At 39.7% G+C, this 16303-nt stretch overlaps 1 protein-coding gene across 1 annotated transcript; it reads right to left on the reverse strand.

The window, feature by feature from the left end:
* Positions 1 to 1928: 1928 nt before the first annotated feature.
* aqp9b (aquaporin 9b) lies at positions 1929 to 15622 on the reverse strand. Its single transcript, XM_034581469.1, has 6 exons — positions 15396 to 15622; positions 14601 to 14727; positions 11129 to 11266; positions 10817 to 10935; positions 9840 to 10057; positions 1929 to 3524 (listed from the first exon to the last, which is right to left on the reverse strand). The coding sequence occupies exons 1-6, from the start codon at positions 15495 to 15497 to the stop codon at positions 3362 to 3364; spliced, it is 867 nt and encodes a 288-aa protein (XP_034437360.1). The 5' UTR covers positions 15498 to 15622; the 3' UTR covers positions 1929 to 3361.
* Between the last annotated feature and the right edge of the window lie 681 nt (positions 15623 to 16303).

Consider the following 16303-nt stretch of genomic DNA (forward strand, 5'->3'; position numbering starts at 1 on the left):
ATTTTTGGTGTCATTGTCATGTCTTGTTTTTCTTATACAGTATTTCTTTCTGTTTTTAAATAAGCCAGGAGATTTCTCAGACTCAAACTCATATCAGTCCATATCGAAAATCACCATCATAAATATCACATTATTATTTCTGTTGAGTTTAAAGACTGATTTTTCCTCCTGGATGACGGTTGTGGTTTTTTACAACTATGAGGTGGACCAGTTATGTTCCACACTGTGTTTACACAATGCATTGAACTTTTGAACTATTGATGATATTGCGATAATTCTTGATAATGTTTCATTTCCCAGCCCTGATACATATACACATTAATACTTGAACTGGCATTGGTGAATAACTATATTTTTATTATACGATGTATAAGCAAAAGACAGTAAATCAGCTCAGTATTCACACATATAAACACATGCAGACACATTGTTTTCATAGTTCAGGCTCAGGTTACATTTACCATGAACCGAATAACATTTCACACTGTAAACACACGACTTTCTGTACAGGCTCAATTCAGTTCAGCAGCCAAAGAGTTAAAGTCACAGTTTGTCTAATGTGTGATGACACATCTGTAGGTGAACAGTTCTGAAAAGCAAACATGAGGAACCTTTGCTTTTCCAAGTACTGTGTGTGTGTGTGTGTGTGTGTGTGTGTGTGTGTGTGTGTGTGTGTGTGTGTGTGTGTGTGTGTGTGTGTGTGTGTGTGTGTGTGTGTATGGTCAAACACAGTATTTTGATAGCCAGTGACTCATCTTAAGGAAAAATGCATACAAATACGACAGTGCTCTCAAACTAGAATACTATAAATCATGTCTAGAGGAAAACAGAATAAAGACAGAAAACTCGTAGCTCGTGTCATCCATCATTAATGTGAAGCAGATACTATTTAAGTCAAAGAAAGGATGCGCTCTGTGGGAAGAGCCCTGAAACCACTGAACTGTGAAAAGTTATGTAAGCTCTTCCACTTGTCTTCTTTTAAATTTTAATGTATCACTGCTTTAATCCCATTGATGATTCATGGCCGTGCATTGACCTACTGGGGTGACTCTGGACTTGACTGATATGACTGAAGATTTTATATGTAGAATCAATGCTTGACTATAACAACAAAGCTACATTTGGGGGATATATGTCAGTCAATTGGGGATGTCTCGTCCAGTTTAGGACAAAGCTTTTGCCTTTGGATTATAGGGTTAGGCAAATAGTGGTTAGGATTATGCTTAGTCTCCAGGAAATTAATGTTAAAGTCCCCAAAGGTGACCTAGGACATCATGAGAGTAAGACATCAACATCATTTAAAGAATCATTTGTCTTTCATATTCTTTCCAGATTCGAGTGTAAACTGAAAATAAAATCACTTTAATGATGGCTGTGTTCGATTCAAGTGTCCCGGTCAACTTTACAACGTGCCTCATGCACACTAGTCTACAAATGTGAGTTAATTTGAAATTTTATACTTGTGCTTTTCCTTTTGTGACAGATCAAACTGTCTTCTGTGAAAAGGCCTGATTTTCTCTTAGAACAATATTTCCTGACAATATTTTCCACAAAATCCATTCACTATCACTGGAGGTGATTTCAAAGTAATTCTGGCTTTGGACAAATACATGTCAAATGAGTATTTTCTAACAGGAAGAACAATCAGTTTATTAGTGATTATAATTTATTTTTACTTTTGACATTTAATTTGTATGAACAAAATGGGAGGGGTAGCTTTCCCATACTGTCACACTGATATATTTAGCTAAACTTCTGATTATTTGTAGTTTTTAGAAAATATACATAACAAGTGTGAACAAAACACAATTTTTATTCAATATATGATACACCTTAATAATAAGTCATAAAAGAAAATACAACATAGTGAAAAGGTTAAAATACTTCCTGTTTTGCTTCCTTCCTGAGAGAAGCACAAACAGAAAAGTGTCGGACAGGGAGAGAAAATAAGCAACATATAAAAAAGCAAGATTCAATCAAACAATCTTAAACATCTTTTCAAACATGCACATTGTAATGACTCTGACTCAAATGTAGGCCACATAAAGGGTTTGAAGTCAAATGGACACTCACATTAATTGACTTCTCTCACAACAGTTTCTCTTTCACAAAAGAAAAATAAGCAAATTAAATACAAATCTATGTGATTGTCGAGTTGCCAAATAAGTGTTCACACTGTGCTGTTGCACAATATTCAACCCATTACAATATAATATCAAATATATAGATGCCTGTGTAATCGACAACATATATCCACACTAACATCAGAATACTATATATCTACATGCATCATATTGTCTGACAGTGGTGCTCACAGCATGTTATCCACTATTACAGGTTGGGCTATAAATCATACAGCCTGTTCACCTCATGATTGTCTTCGCAATTTCACATTTCTCTGGTTCACAGGAAAGAAGCATTACAAATCACAAGTGCACAGTTAATACAGGAAGAAAACTGTGTTTTGACGACTCCATTTGACATGTGTAGCCTATATTGTTCCTTTTGTAATACTCGTAACGTCGTCCGTGAATTTTCAACGCTGATCTTCGAACCAGACCGACCCCATCTGAGGTTTTGATGTAAACAATTATAAACAGTGTTTGCAGTCTTGCATTGCCAGACTTAGCAGACACTTATCTTGTGTTGAGTTATGGCTCTTTGATATCAAGCGTCTTATAAATCTGTAATCCAGCAACATGATGAAGGATTGTGTGTCACAGCATTATGGAAATGACTGAAAACGTGAGCGACACCAGTGTAATCTTTTAAGGCTGGATTTTCTACATAAATGTGTTATGCTGATAAAGCAATCAATCACTCCCTCTTTACGCACATGTAAAGGATGAAGAGAAACAGAAGAAAGAAATCACACACACTACATAACACACATTACTTTAACACTGGCTAAAAATAAAATGATTACATTCCCACATTAAATCAATTGTTTTCCTAAGTGCTACATGCTTTTAATGCCCCTGGTTGTCAGGTAGACAGTAGTATATAAAAAAGCTGTACAGAAGCTTGGCAAATATTTCTAACATGAGGAAATGATTCCCAGTTAGGAAAAAGGAGAAAATAAAGAATACTGTGTATACGATATAAAACAGAGGAAACTTAAAACATCAAGGAACTAAACATGACGTCTAATTAAAATATATTTTGTAAGCAAGTTCAATACTTTGATTAAAGAAACCCTCAAACCTATAAACAGCCCAGACCTCCTAGGAAAAGACTCCATTCATGCATATTATAGAAATGACTGACATCGTGGAGTCACATGCATGCCTTGTATTAAACAATCAGCTGTGAATGTAAGGTAGAAATGTAAAAAAAACCTGTGATCTAGAGGAATTTTTTTTTAACTCATGGTTATCATTTCATATTTGTCCTGCATGTTGGTCTCCTCCAGTTTTTCCGGCTCTTGGTGGTGCAACTCAATGAAGAGAAAGTAAATGCCGGCTCCGACTGCTCCGCCAACCATGGGCCCAACCACAGGGATCCACCACCAGCAGCCTCCAGCTCTGCAGGGAGGACACATGCAAATAATGATGTCAAAATACAATTTAAAAATGTAGTTTTTTATTTTATTTAGACAAATGTCCTGCATTAATCAAACCTTTAAAATCTTCTTGTGCCTTAATTTGGAACGCCACCACTGAAAATGACTATGCATGGAGAATATAACAATATGTCCTTTAAATCTGAGTTTAAAGGATTAGATCCCAACATCTTGGGAAATCCACCTGTTCACTTTCTTGCTTTAGGATATATGAGATGAATGTTAGCACTCTCAGGTTTGCATGGTAGCTTAGTTTAGGACAAAGACAGGAAACTGTCCAGAGGTAATAAGATCCACCGATCTGCACCTCTTGAGTGCATTAATTATCCGCAAAATGTCAAACTACCCATTTATTTAAAGAGTATAGAAGACTTTGGCTGACACAAGGCATACATGATGGTTTGGTTTTCACACTAATGTACTCAGTAGTGGATTTGTAGGGGGGTGAGGGGGGATGTCATCCTCTTTAAACCAAAATGGCCGTAAAGACCCTACCACCCATCCCCTCTCAGCCAGAGAGGGGGCTGTGTGTGCAGACGGAGAATTTGTGTGTGCAGGTGAACATCCTACAGTTAATGCTGCTTACTAAACTGTGGGATCTGCAGTATAGTTTAAAAAGTTGGAACTGAATGGTATCGAAAAGAACAGGAGGAAAGCGCTCTTTGTCTCGCTCTCCCTCTTAAATGCAAATGTTCTCTTTCTATGCTTCTGTTGGTGGTGTGACCATCATCGGTACCATCCACCCCCCCCACCCTCATACAAATGAACAAATTGCCTTCTGCCTGTACCGACACAGGTATTATTTTGTGCCATGTGAGATATATCAGAAATGTTTTATAGTCATAATTATTTTATTGAAATGAACTCTATTATCAAATTGGAAAGTCTTAATTATGGTTATTCTGATATGGTAGCAATGAAAGATACTATTTAGTTTCAGTTGAGGAAGTGTAGTAAGCGTAGCTTGACTAATACTATACACAACTAGAATTACTTCACTGCAGTACAATGCCTCCGCCAAAAAGTGCAGATTCAGTCTCCATGCATTATTTCCCAGACTCATTTGAGGTCACCATGACCTTTGACCTTTGACCACTGTAATCTAATCAGTTAATCTTTGAGTCCATATGACAACTTTGAAGAAATTCTCTAAAGACATACTTCAGATATCATTTTCAAGAGGAAAAAACGTGTTTTGACCTTTAACCACCCAAATCTCTTCTGTCCATAAATTATCTGTGAGCCCAAGTAAACATTTGTGCCAAATTTGAAAGGATTCTCTCGAGGCGTTCTTAACATTCACGAGGCAAAACAGATTTTGTGAGGTCCCAGTGACCTTGACCTTTGACAACCAAATTCTAATCAATTCAACTTTGAGTCCCAGTAAACGTTTGTACCAAATATGAAGAAATTCCCCGGAGGAGTTCCTGAGATATCACATTCACAAGGCAAAAAATGTGTTTTGTGAGGTCACTGTGACCTTGACCTTTGACCACCAAAATCAGTATGAGAAAATCAGCTCATCCTTAAGTCCGAGGAAATGTTTGTACCAAACTTGAAGAAAATCCTTACAGGTGTTCTTGTGATATCTTGTTCACAAGAAAGAGAAGGATGGACGGATGGACAACCTGAAAATATAATGTCTCTGGCCACCAGCAGTCGACCCCAATATGATATTGTTAAATTGCTGCAGTTCTCTTTTATAATTAATAATATATACTGTCTAAATAATCTATATATTTAGGTTTGTATCATCCTACCTGAGGTGAGTTATATATGCAGTTATCCCAGATTACAGTAAAGTCTTAAGGAGCTCTGTGTGTCACATCTACTGCATGTGTCCTCATTCTGGCTCTGGCTGACCTCAGACAGATTGTTTTACTTAGCCGGAGGGAGATTAGAATCGTGCTGGTCGATGTGGCTGGTCGGAGCCTCAACTGCAGGTGAAAGGGCTTCACTTAACAGAGCTGATGCGCAGGCTTGAGAGCAAACAAGCGTCTGAGCAGGTCATCTTGCTCTGTTGTAGGCATCCAGGAAGTAGACTACAGGAGGGAGGCAGCAGGATTATAGACTTTAATCTATGGCCACAGCTAAAATGAGCAGGCTGAGAGACAGTGGGTCACATTGATACCACGTGGACATTGTATGGAGCCAAGTGCCACCCTTCACACTCTGTCCTAAAAAGATCTGTGCATTTCTAGCTGCTATGTTTAAATCGTAAATGTAAAAGATTATACCAGATTTAGCACATACTTTATGCATGATATTACAGTTGGCAGTGATGGTATCAAGAGCTTATATGTGCATTAAAGCAATATTGCTATATATTTTATGGGCATATGAGCCATCTGGTGATAGTTAAAGCTGTGGTTTATCAGAAACTACGTCTATGCCACAGTGAGCCATTCGACTGCCTACAACCACTTAAGACAACTCAAGAATTCATCCAGGACTTGTTCTGGCTGCAGTTGTAATTTAAGTGCTACCTCCTATTAAACTCATTCACATGTATTCCTGTATTCTGTGTCCTTGCTGCGACTTCAAAACACATTAATTGTGCATTGTTAGTGCAAGTTTTGGCCAGATGTTGGCGAGAATTGGTGCAGCAAGGAAGCATGAACAATCTCAGGCCACCATAAACAACCCTTTTGAGTTGCTAAACCAGAGGGCATACTCATCTGTATGCAATCAACCCTGACACGTGTTCAATAAATCTCGTTCTTTATCAGAGAAATTGCCGCTGAATGTCAGCTTAAGCGCCAGCCCGAGTGTCGCCCTCCTTGTGTGAAGACCTACTTGGGTAAGGACAGCTAATTCACGTGTGGGAGTCCACCAAGCTAGTCCACCATCGTGAGCATACAAGTACGAAAGTAAGTAAAACTTAGTTATGTGCCTCCACTCCATACATGTTGGCTGAAATAAACACAGTATTACTATGCCAGAAGGCAAAGGAATCTGGCTATGCGCCGGTCCTTGCAACGTTCCACCCACATGTGCCTACTTCCTTGATGGGTTGTGGAGCTGCCAGTCTGCAGTTAATAAAGCCGAATTACTTCCTGCCTATGCTAACCAGCTGTCTCTTGAACTGCTGGTGCTGACTGAGACTTGGATCAAACCAGATAATACTGAGACCCTGTGATCTATGCTTCTCTGACCATGCTGTATTCATCTCCTGCTCATGCTGCTTGGCAACATAAGAAGGCCTTCTACCTAACCCAATTCTTGTTACAGGCCATGGGTATGTCCAGCCTCAACTATTGCAATGCCCTTCTGGTCGGCCTTCCTTCAGGCACAGTGAAACCCTTACAGACCGTCTAGAACAGTGGTTCTCAACTGGTCTGGCTTCGGGACCCACCATCACCCCTTAATGACAAGCCACGACCCGAATCGGGGAACATTTTCAACTTCTCAAATTTATTTAATGAAAAGATGGTGCAGTTTGAACCTGAGATAGTTCAGAATATCACAGTATGCCAACACAAAAAAACAAGTTTAATGATAAACCAAAACGACCAGCAGGTGGCGATGCTAGAGAGGGAAATATTCCCTTTTACACCCAATTAGCTGCATTTTACTTAAAAACCAAAAAGTGCATCTTAAGGACACAAAGTAATACAACATATACATGAACCAACTACTGAAATTATGTAGCTTTAGCTGAGAATACTTTGCGGGTGTTCTTCTATGCTGTGAAATGGCGGTTGTCTATTAGCATTACAAGGCATTAACGCCAAATACTGTTAAGGAGTGTGAATAGAAGGCACTCCCTGCATAAAAAATCCCCTTCAAAATAAAAGCACAGGATTTTTTGCCCAGGCAAATATTATAACACTCATTCTTGCCAGAAGTGGCTTTTGAGTACTTCAAGCTTTTGAGTACTTCAAGCTTTGTACTGAAAACGGGTCCGCGACCCAACCAGTTGAGAATCACTGGTCTAGAATGTGGAGTCTTCAATCAGCAAAAAACCTCCACTGTTCTCAATGGTGGAACAAGCTATAAAAGCCATCAAGTAGGGACGTAATTCTCTACCTTTAATAATCTCTCAGAGACTCATCTCTTCAGAGAGTGCCTCCTCTCCTAACACCCTCACTAGCACGTACTGTGCACTTCTCACCTGCTCTTAGAACAGATTTAGCCCTTACTACATTACTTAGTTCAATGTGTCTGTACTATACTGTACTGAAGCTTTAGACAGGCAACACGTGTTTAAAAGAGGCTTTGATTTGCTGAGTAAAGCAGAAAAACCATGGCCTAAAATAAAAGTATCGCTGACACAAAAAGTGAATATTTTCAGCTGGAATTTTGCTGGATCAGATGCCAGTAAGGCTAAAGAAATTAGGCTACTCAGAGCTAACATTGAACCAAAAAGGCTGCAATCTCTGAGGCTGTGCTTCTGTGAAATTGACAACACAGACTTTGTCTGGGAATGTGGGTGAAAAGCACAAGAAACACTGCAAAAATCTAAAAACATGGTCTTGAAGAAGGGAAGGCCACAGTGTCTCACTGGCAGAGTACATAGGTTATCAACGCAATGCAGAGGTGCCAGAGTGGATGAGATGTAACCTGGGTTTTGAGGAAAGAGCCTCTGACTTGGCACAAATAAACAAATAAACTTCATCACTTCGTAACCAGAAGCATCTGTTTCAACCAGGTTTCCACTTTCAAGGAAGCTTTCACCATTTGTGAAAATGAAAAGCCTCAAATCAAGATGCTACAAAAAATGATTGAAGAACGATATTTTAGCATTGCACAGTTAATAGAGGGATAAAACAAGTTTGCTTATCTAGCCTATATATGTTTTTAGAGGTATCCTGTATAAGTATGGCATTTAAAATGTTCTGTTGTGAGCCACTGAGTTTATGTAACCGAGAGTGACAGCTTTGTTTGCACTCTTGACAAAGTCCAACGTGAAAGTGAGACAGGGTCTGCTCTTTTGTCTGCAACGTGCAGACAGTATCTCAAATGAAGCAATTTGTTTACATTAGAGTGGCAGCTTTTTTAAGTGACGCTATCGCTTTTTGATTTTATTTAAAGTTATCATCTGTAACATTCAGAAAGGTGTTATTAATGACAGCGGTGGCCATGAAGGGAACTATAGTCAGCATCCTATTGCTGGTACTCATGTGTGTGCTTGCACTCTATAGGAGGATATAAGAGAGGATCCTATGCATCGGCTCAAACAGTGATCAGACATATACCACGTTGATTGTGACTGGTTGCCATAGACACAATATAGGCTAATTATGCTGCATCAATTCATTCTCGTTGTATGATGCATTGATTTATATGACACGTTAGCATGAGCTAGCTAGCCAACTTTATCAGTCGCTTTAGCTTTTACTGAGAGCAGTGTCAGCACAGCTAAATTTGCAGGATGATAACTTTAACAGTTAGTTAAGATGTGTTGCCACATTTCATTATTTACATAATAATGCTACACAAATGAACGCAGAGTACAGACATAGGCTCAGTCCATATCCATATACTAATGTTGAGCATTAATAGGCCCTAACAGTGCTGCCTGATAAAGTAATTGATACAAACAAAGTACTGCTCCATAGGGGTCAAAACCTCAACCAAGTTTCTAGATGGTTAAAGATGGTAAATTAATTTCTGTCCAAAATGAATAACTCAAATTATGGTTTTAAAGAGCTTAAAAGCTCTATTTAGATATTTGTATATTCATATAAGAATAATATTCTATCCTTTAAAGTCTAATCAATATATGATAAATTTTGAGCATAAATACAATCGGAACAACTATGAAGACTAGGGGAGAATGAAAGGATCAAAGCGAGAAAGCAGAACACACCATTGTGCCATTTCAATAATGAAGCGCTGAATATTTCATATTTATGTGCATGGAATCTCTCCCTGTTCACTTAAATCCCAGAGCCCTTTTTCAAAATGCAGTGAATACATGCATGGTCTTTGAAATATTCATTCTGTTTGTCAGGAGAACAGAGATGGAGCTACAAACGCTTCATGTGGGAAAGGAAAGTGCAGCCACTTGATTAAACTTGGAGTTTTCTTACATCACACATCGACAGTGTCTCAGGAACTGGTGAGAGTATAAGAGCAGCAATAGTTAATGGACCAGTTACTTTCTCAGTGAAGCAGCTTGGAAAAAAAGTTTCTTTTATTTTTCTTTCTGATAATAATCCCAACATAGCTCTGGATATAAAAAATGTAGGGTTTATAATCGCACATTTTAAACACTGTACTTTAAAAATGATATCAGGAACCTTTTTGTCACTGCATCATCATTGCAAATTACCTGAACACATCCATGCCCCAGCCGGCCACAGCCGTGAAGAACCGTGGGCCGAGGTCTCGGGCTGGGTTGATGGGATAGCCGGAGTTCAGTCCCATGGCCACTCCGATGCCCAGGATGGCCAAGCCGATGCACAGAGGCTCCATGCCTTTTGGGGCACCAATGTTCTTCTTGTCAGTGATGGCCAGGATGCACAGGACCAGAGCAGCAGTTGCGATGACCTTAAAAACAAAAGCATCAGGATATTAGCATGAAAACACCTCTGCCCTGTTATTTGGTCTAAGCCTATTATGAGGCTTCCCCTTTACCCTGGTTTCTGTCTGGATAAAGCAGTGTTTCTATATAGCTCCATAAAAAAAATCACTCCTGGGTGAGATGACCGTTACTCTTAGAGTTAATTATTAATGTTTCTAATGGTGTAGCTGCCTTGTTTACATCGGTAATGCTTGTAAACATGCAGAAATAATGGCTTTTCAAAAATAGAATCACTTGGGAAACTTATAACACAAACTTAATGTACCTAAAATGTATATTATCAACAAAAAAAGAAAGAGAAAAAACAGATTAGACCTTTAATATCCTCACTGCCTTCACTAATACACTAACTGACATGTACACTCATGCAGATGGTGGTTATTCTCAGCATCGGAGCAGAATTGTTCATACATCAGCAAACAACTGTGTCCATTTATGCTTAGATTCATTCATGAATGCACAAAATGCACGCTCACATCGTAGACTGTATATAGGCTCACATGCATCTCTGTACGCTCCAGTGACTTCCACATACAAAGAATCAGGATGGAAAAATTCTGCCATCCCACTGACATCAATAATTCTGCAAAAAGGGGTAAAAACGCTCCAATGCTGAATATAAGATTCAAAACGAGAAAAGAAAAATACTCTCATGTCGTCAGGCAGTTTGTTTAAAGTGTATAAATTGTATAAATATAAAATAAAAACAAGTCTTAAGCCCCTACCTGATCCACAAACCCATTTAGGATGGAGAGATGTTTGGCAGGATAAGATGCAAAGATGTTGGCTGTGGCATTGGCACCAGTAACAAGTAATTCTCCGTCGCTAAAGTCCATCAAAGCATCTGAGGAAAAGAACATACAAGAAAAATAAACAACTGTTTATTCCTTTTATTACTAAAAAGCTTTTTTGTGTGTTAACAAATCATTAAAAAAAACCAGTATTCAAATATTGGGTAAATTCATAAGCAGGTTTACTAGATTATCTGGATCCTGACCTGGATATCCTGCTTTGTGAGACAGTTCATTCACACCTACCATAGTACAACCCATAGACGGCACAGGAGCCAGCGAAAGCACCCAGGAACTGAGCCACCAGGTACACAGGGAACTTCTTCAGTGGCAGCTTCCCCAGGATCACCATGGCCAGAGAGACTGCAGGGTTCACGTGGCCTCCTACAACAATGCGAGGAAACAGATGGACACAAGTAACAAAAAGCTTGATCTACACCATCTTGTCATGAACGCAGTGGTCCTCAACAAGACCCCCAGATGTGTTCAATGATGTCAATAGAGCTGCTGATTCTTGATTAACTGAATCAGTTGACAAAGAAAAAAAGTTGAAACATCTGTGTCCAAGCTCATTCGAATTACTTAGCCAAGTTTTTTTTTTTTACAGTCAATATAAGTGGAGTTCAGTGGATTACACACTCAGTGACAGGCTGATCATTTGGTGCTTAAATTCAAACCCTCAGATGTTCATTCAGTCAAACATCTCCATGAATTTCAAGACAAAGGGCACTGGGTTTTTGGGCCCTCAGAGTCGGCCTGTTTTCCTATATTCTACATTGTCTTAAAGAGGCGTGTGTGGACACATTCCAGCCAATTGTTTCTGGGCGGGGGTGGTAGTGTGGGGTCATTTATTTAACACTCTGGGATCTTGGCTTTGACCTCACTGTGGTCACACCACTGGGGGTATCAGCCATGCGCCCATTGTTAATCTCCCCGTCCTGTTCACAAACACCGTCCACGACAACCAGCCAGACCTGCCTATTTGAATTGCATCTGACATAATCTGCTTGAATCTGCTTAAGGCACACGTAGACTGCAGGTCATTAGAGTGACCATGATGTGTCACACTTACGGAACACTGTCATCTAAAATCTGAGACTACAAAGTGAAAACAATTGTGTTTTCTTCTCCTATGGGGCCATCCTGCCAGGCGAGCCTAGAAAGCCAGGCTTGTCACACCTGACCCCCCTCCTCTCCAGAGACCCATGCCCCAGTAAAGCTCATTAGTCCAATACCTATGATCATCTTCAGAGATGTCGTTGGACAGAAGCTTCCCACTGAGCTGTGGACCCCGGGGCTGAATGGCCCAGTCATGCAGCAAAAGCTCTCCATATATTACCCTCCGTGTCCTCAGGCTTTTTCTACTATTCCTCTGAAGCTTTACAACTCCTCTCATTAAACATCTCGCACAAGTTCCATTGGAACGTGGGTCAGAATAAAAGACCAAAACGTGACAAACAACAACAAAAGCATGTGACGGTTGTTTCCTTCAAACTCATATTCCTCGTGAATAATTTTCTAGTCTCAAAGACAAACCACATTAGCCCCTCAATCATCTGATGCACTAAAACATATACAGAAAGAACCATGCCATCATGGAACTGATTAGTTAAAATCTGATGCGTCTTATTTGCCATCTTTCTTTTATGAGAAGATTAACATCATTCTCATATTTGTCTGTTAAATATATGGTTATAAAGTTAGCTTAGGCTTTAAGAAAACTGATGGAAAAGGCTAACCTGTCCAGAGGTGACAATTGGGCAGTAAAACAATACCAATAGTTATCGTAATATAATTTTCATCAATAGCAATATTACAAAGGTTCAATATACATCTATATAATGCTTATTCATTGTGCAAGCAAAGTGAGGAGGTAAAACACATATTTGTACAAATATTTTGCTGTTTATCAAGTGTTTGTCTCTGCTAATACAAGAGTTTAAAACCACCACCTTCACTCAGGAGCAAAAATCCTTCTTCAAATTTAACCGAAAAAATAACGTTACATTTATTGTGATAAGTATCAACATCAACTGATATGACAATCTTTTTTTAATATCATTTTTGGCCACATCATCCAGCTATCTATCCATCCAAGATCTGAAGTGCTGAAACAACAATTTGGCATTTTTATCTGCTGTACCATTTCTTGCCTGGGACCAGTAACATTTGCATTTATTGCAGTTGCCTGGTAACTGCCCAACGGAAAGAAAAAGTCTGACACACCACCCTCGTAAAACAGTCGATTTTACACTTTGGTTTGTGCACAGATAAAAAAGAAAATACATAAAATGTTAATTAGTGAGCTAAATGTGCTGGTGGGTGGATTTTGTTGCCGTGAAACCACAAGGTAGCAGTTGCCCCATGTTCCCAAATATCAAACTATACCTTCCAGCAGGTATTATACAATCAGACATCCCAACATTTAAACGATATCATCTGTCTGTTTCCGATGATTATTTCCCCGTCCCAAATATGAAGGAAATGACCATAAAGACAACTTGTGGAGTCCCTACAATGTAACTCTTGTCGGCTGAATCCCTCAATTACTGTTTAATGGACAGACAACATGAGAAGCACTGTGACATTCAACAACTCTTCCCTCGTATCCATATCACTGCTGGCAAACTGCAGCAGGCTCTTCTTACCATAATCCTGGAGGAATGCCGCAGATAAAGTCCCATTTGGATACAATATCTCCACACAAGCACACACACACACACACACACACACACACACACACACACACACACACACACACACACACACACACACACACACACAGACACACACACACACACACACACACACACACACACACACACACACACACACACACACACCAACCACTCTTATACTACAAATCAATCAATTAAATAATAGCTATAAATTGTTTACTCTTCAATAAAAAACTAAATTTTCCCATTAGTATCAGTGACTCTTGCCTTCAGCACCATAATGCTCCCCATTATGTAACATTGTTTGTCCATAACAGAGGTCTACGCTGCTCTTCACAGGCCATTACTTTATCTAGATGAGTAAGCTAATGCAATGATGCCAATGACCCGAAATAAAAATCTGCATGATACTTTTCTTTTCTGCTGATTTTTTTTATTCCAGAAGATGGCAAAAATAACAGTGACACAGAGTAACCTGCATGGACAGAAGGGATGTTGTGCTGTACGAGCACAGAGAGAGCCAGACGTCCACGACCAAAGATCGCATCTCCGACACAGACGCACACGGACCTCTGTTATCAGCATGTGTCTGCAGCGAATTCCTGCTGCCTGAAATATTAAATGACTGTGAGCTGTGCTTGTTTTTCTTTCACTCAGAACCAGGGAGCGCTGTGGAAACTACTGAACTGACCAGAAGCCAACTTATCAACAAAATAGCACTAGTGTCTAAAAGTTTGCAGACAGAGCTGCAGTAATTAGTCTATTATTTGTGTGTGGAATAAACAGAAAATTAATGAGCAACAGTTTTAATGGTCTTTTTTTCTGTCAAGCAAAAATATCAAACATCCTTATAGCTTCTTTATTACTCTGTATTCTATTCATTATAAGTGTGAACTAAACGTGTGTTGGGTTTAATGATGTGTGGTCTGACAGAAAAAGGCATTTTTCAAATTTTATTTCAATGCTTGAATGACAATGACACGTATAGACAGTTGCCTCTGAACTAAGATGTGGATATTTTGTGATCACTCGACTGTTACCTGACACTCCTCCTGCCATGAAGACGGCCATCATGACTCCCAGAGTGAAGCCTATGTGGATGGTCAAGGGCTCCCCGAGAGCCCCTTTACTGAGCACCGCCTGGGCCACTGAACCACATCCAAAGAGCTGGGACACAGACAAAAAGAAAAAGAAAAAAAAAAACACAAAGGATTGAGGAGGAAAGAGCCATTGTTTTTAATTATTCCAATTATACCCACCATTAACACTAGCCCTCTTGTCCAGCAACAGCCTCTGACTGCCACAGACAATTTGTCCAACTTGAAAAATAATTAATCCCCCCATTTATTAGGTAAAAAGGAAGAAGCAATTTAGAGATGAGAGCAGTCATCCAAGAGTAAAAAGGGCTGCATCCCTCCTCTGATGTGGCAGGTGGGGATCATGGAAACCCAATAACTGTGAAACAGAGACATCTCTCACAAGAAAACAGAGGAAAAAAACAAAGACACTGCTCTGAGGATTATTTTTGCTTACTCTTATTCCTCTAATGAGCTCAACTGAGAGGAAATGACTTAATGCATTTACAACCACCCAGTTCTGGTTTAACAGTTCACTTTTGGATGAGGAGTAAAGACGAGTCACATCTTGTTATGATTTCCTGCAGCTCTCTGACATGTGAGCCCATCAAAGAGAGACTTATTTCTGCTAATAGAGACATATGAGAGACAGCAGTCGGAGCCCCCGGGAGACCCGGTTTGACACCTTATTAGCATAGTGGTTCCCAGCCTCAGAGCGGCGGTGGGAGCTGGGTGACAGGTGCAGAGGGAGGTACTCACTATCAGGACAAATATCCCCAGAAACTCCGCCAGGAACTCCTTGAAGATGTCCTTCCTCAGGCCAAACCTCTCCCTCAGCCTCCTCTTGTTCTCGCTATCCATTGTTGTTGTTGTTGTTGTTGTTGTTGTTGTTGTCTGGATCTCCTTGATGTTCTTCCTCCGACCAGAACAAACAGCTAACCTCTACTCTCTCTGGGTGACAGTCGGTTGCCGCCTCCCTGCTCGGCAGCGCGTTAAGCTCTCTGCGACCGTTTCCCTCTCTAACCGCCAGGGGTCCACTTTCCATCACACATTCAGAGGACCACAGCTGCTGTAACGTGTTTGTTTCAAATCTACTTATTGTTTCTTCTTTATTTAGGAGAAGGCCCATGTGATGACATAAAAGAGGAGTCCTCTGAGACATCAAAGATTTGCCGTGAATGTATCAAGGGAGCCTTCTCCATTTAGGAGAGCTGGATTCCAAGACACACCCACAACTCCAGCTTGATCCTGTAGAACAAACTCTAGGTCCTCAGCACCAGAGATTTCAGACTCAGAATCAAGACCAAGAATTGCCTCCTCATTTTCCTCCTCAGTTTCCTCATCCAGCATCTTTATGAACATGTCAACCATAAATCTGAACTGATTGACCAGCCGTACTAACACTCTGGATAAATAAAATCAAAAGCATATTTTCAAATGCATATCAATCAGTCTATTAAGTATACACTGTTATATTTCAAGTTTTAATTTGTTGATCTAGCTATAGTTAGCTAGCCAGAAAAGAAGCTAGCTAGCTAACAGCTAGTTAGTACTGTACACATTTCTCTTTCTCACTAGTAATGGATCGTAAAATAAGACTTACATGCATCAGATGTGCAAAAGCAGCTGTGTGAAATGAATGGTAGGTGTTCCCTAGTGAATACTTA

Source organism: Hippoglossus hippoglossus, chromosome 3 (assembly GCF_009819705.1).
Source record: "Hippoglossus hippoglossus isolate fHipHip1 chromosome 3, fHipHip1.pri, whole genome shotgun sequence".
NCBI classification, from domain to species: Eukaryota; Metazoa; Chordata; class Actinopteri; order Pleuronectiformes; family Pleuronectidae; genus Hippoglossus; species Hippoglossus hippoglossus.

Coding starts and splice junctions, on each gene's coding strand:
- aqp9b (XM_034581469.1), bottom strand. CDS start 15,497: ATGGATAGCGAGAACAAGAGGAGGCTGAGGGAGAGGTTTGGCCTGAGG. Junction 10,936..11,128: donor CGTCTATGGGTTGTACTATG/GTAGGTGTGAAT, acceptor TCTTTTCCTCAG/ATGCTTTGATGGACTTTAGC. Junction 10,058..10,816: donor TAAATGGGTTTGTGGATCAG/GTAGGGGCTTAA, acceptor TTTGTTTTTAAG/GTCATCGCAACTGCTGCTCT.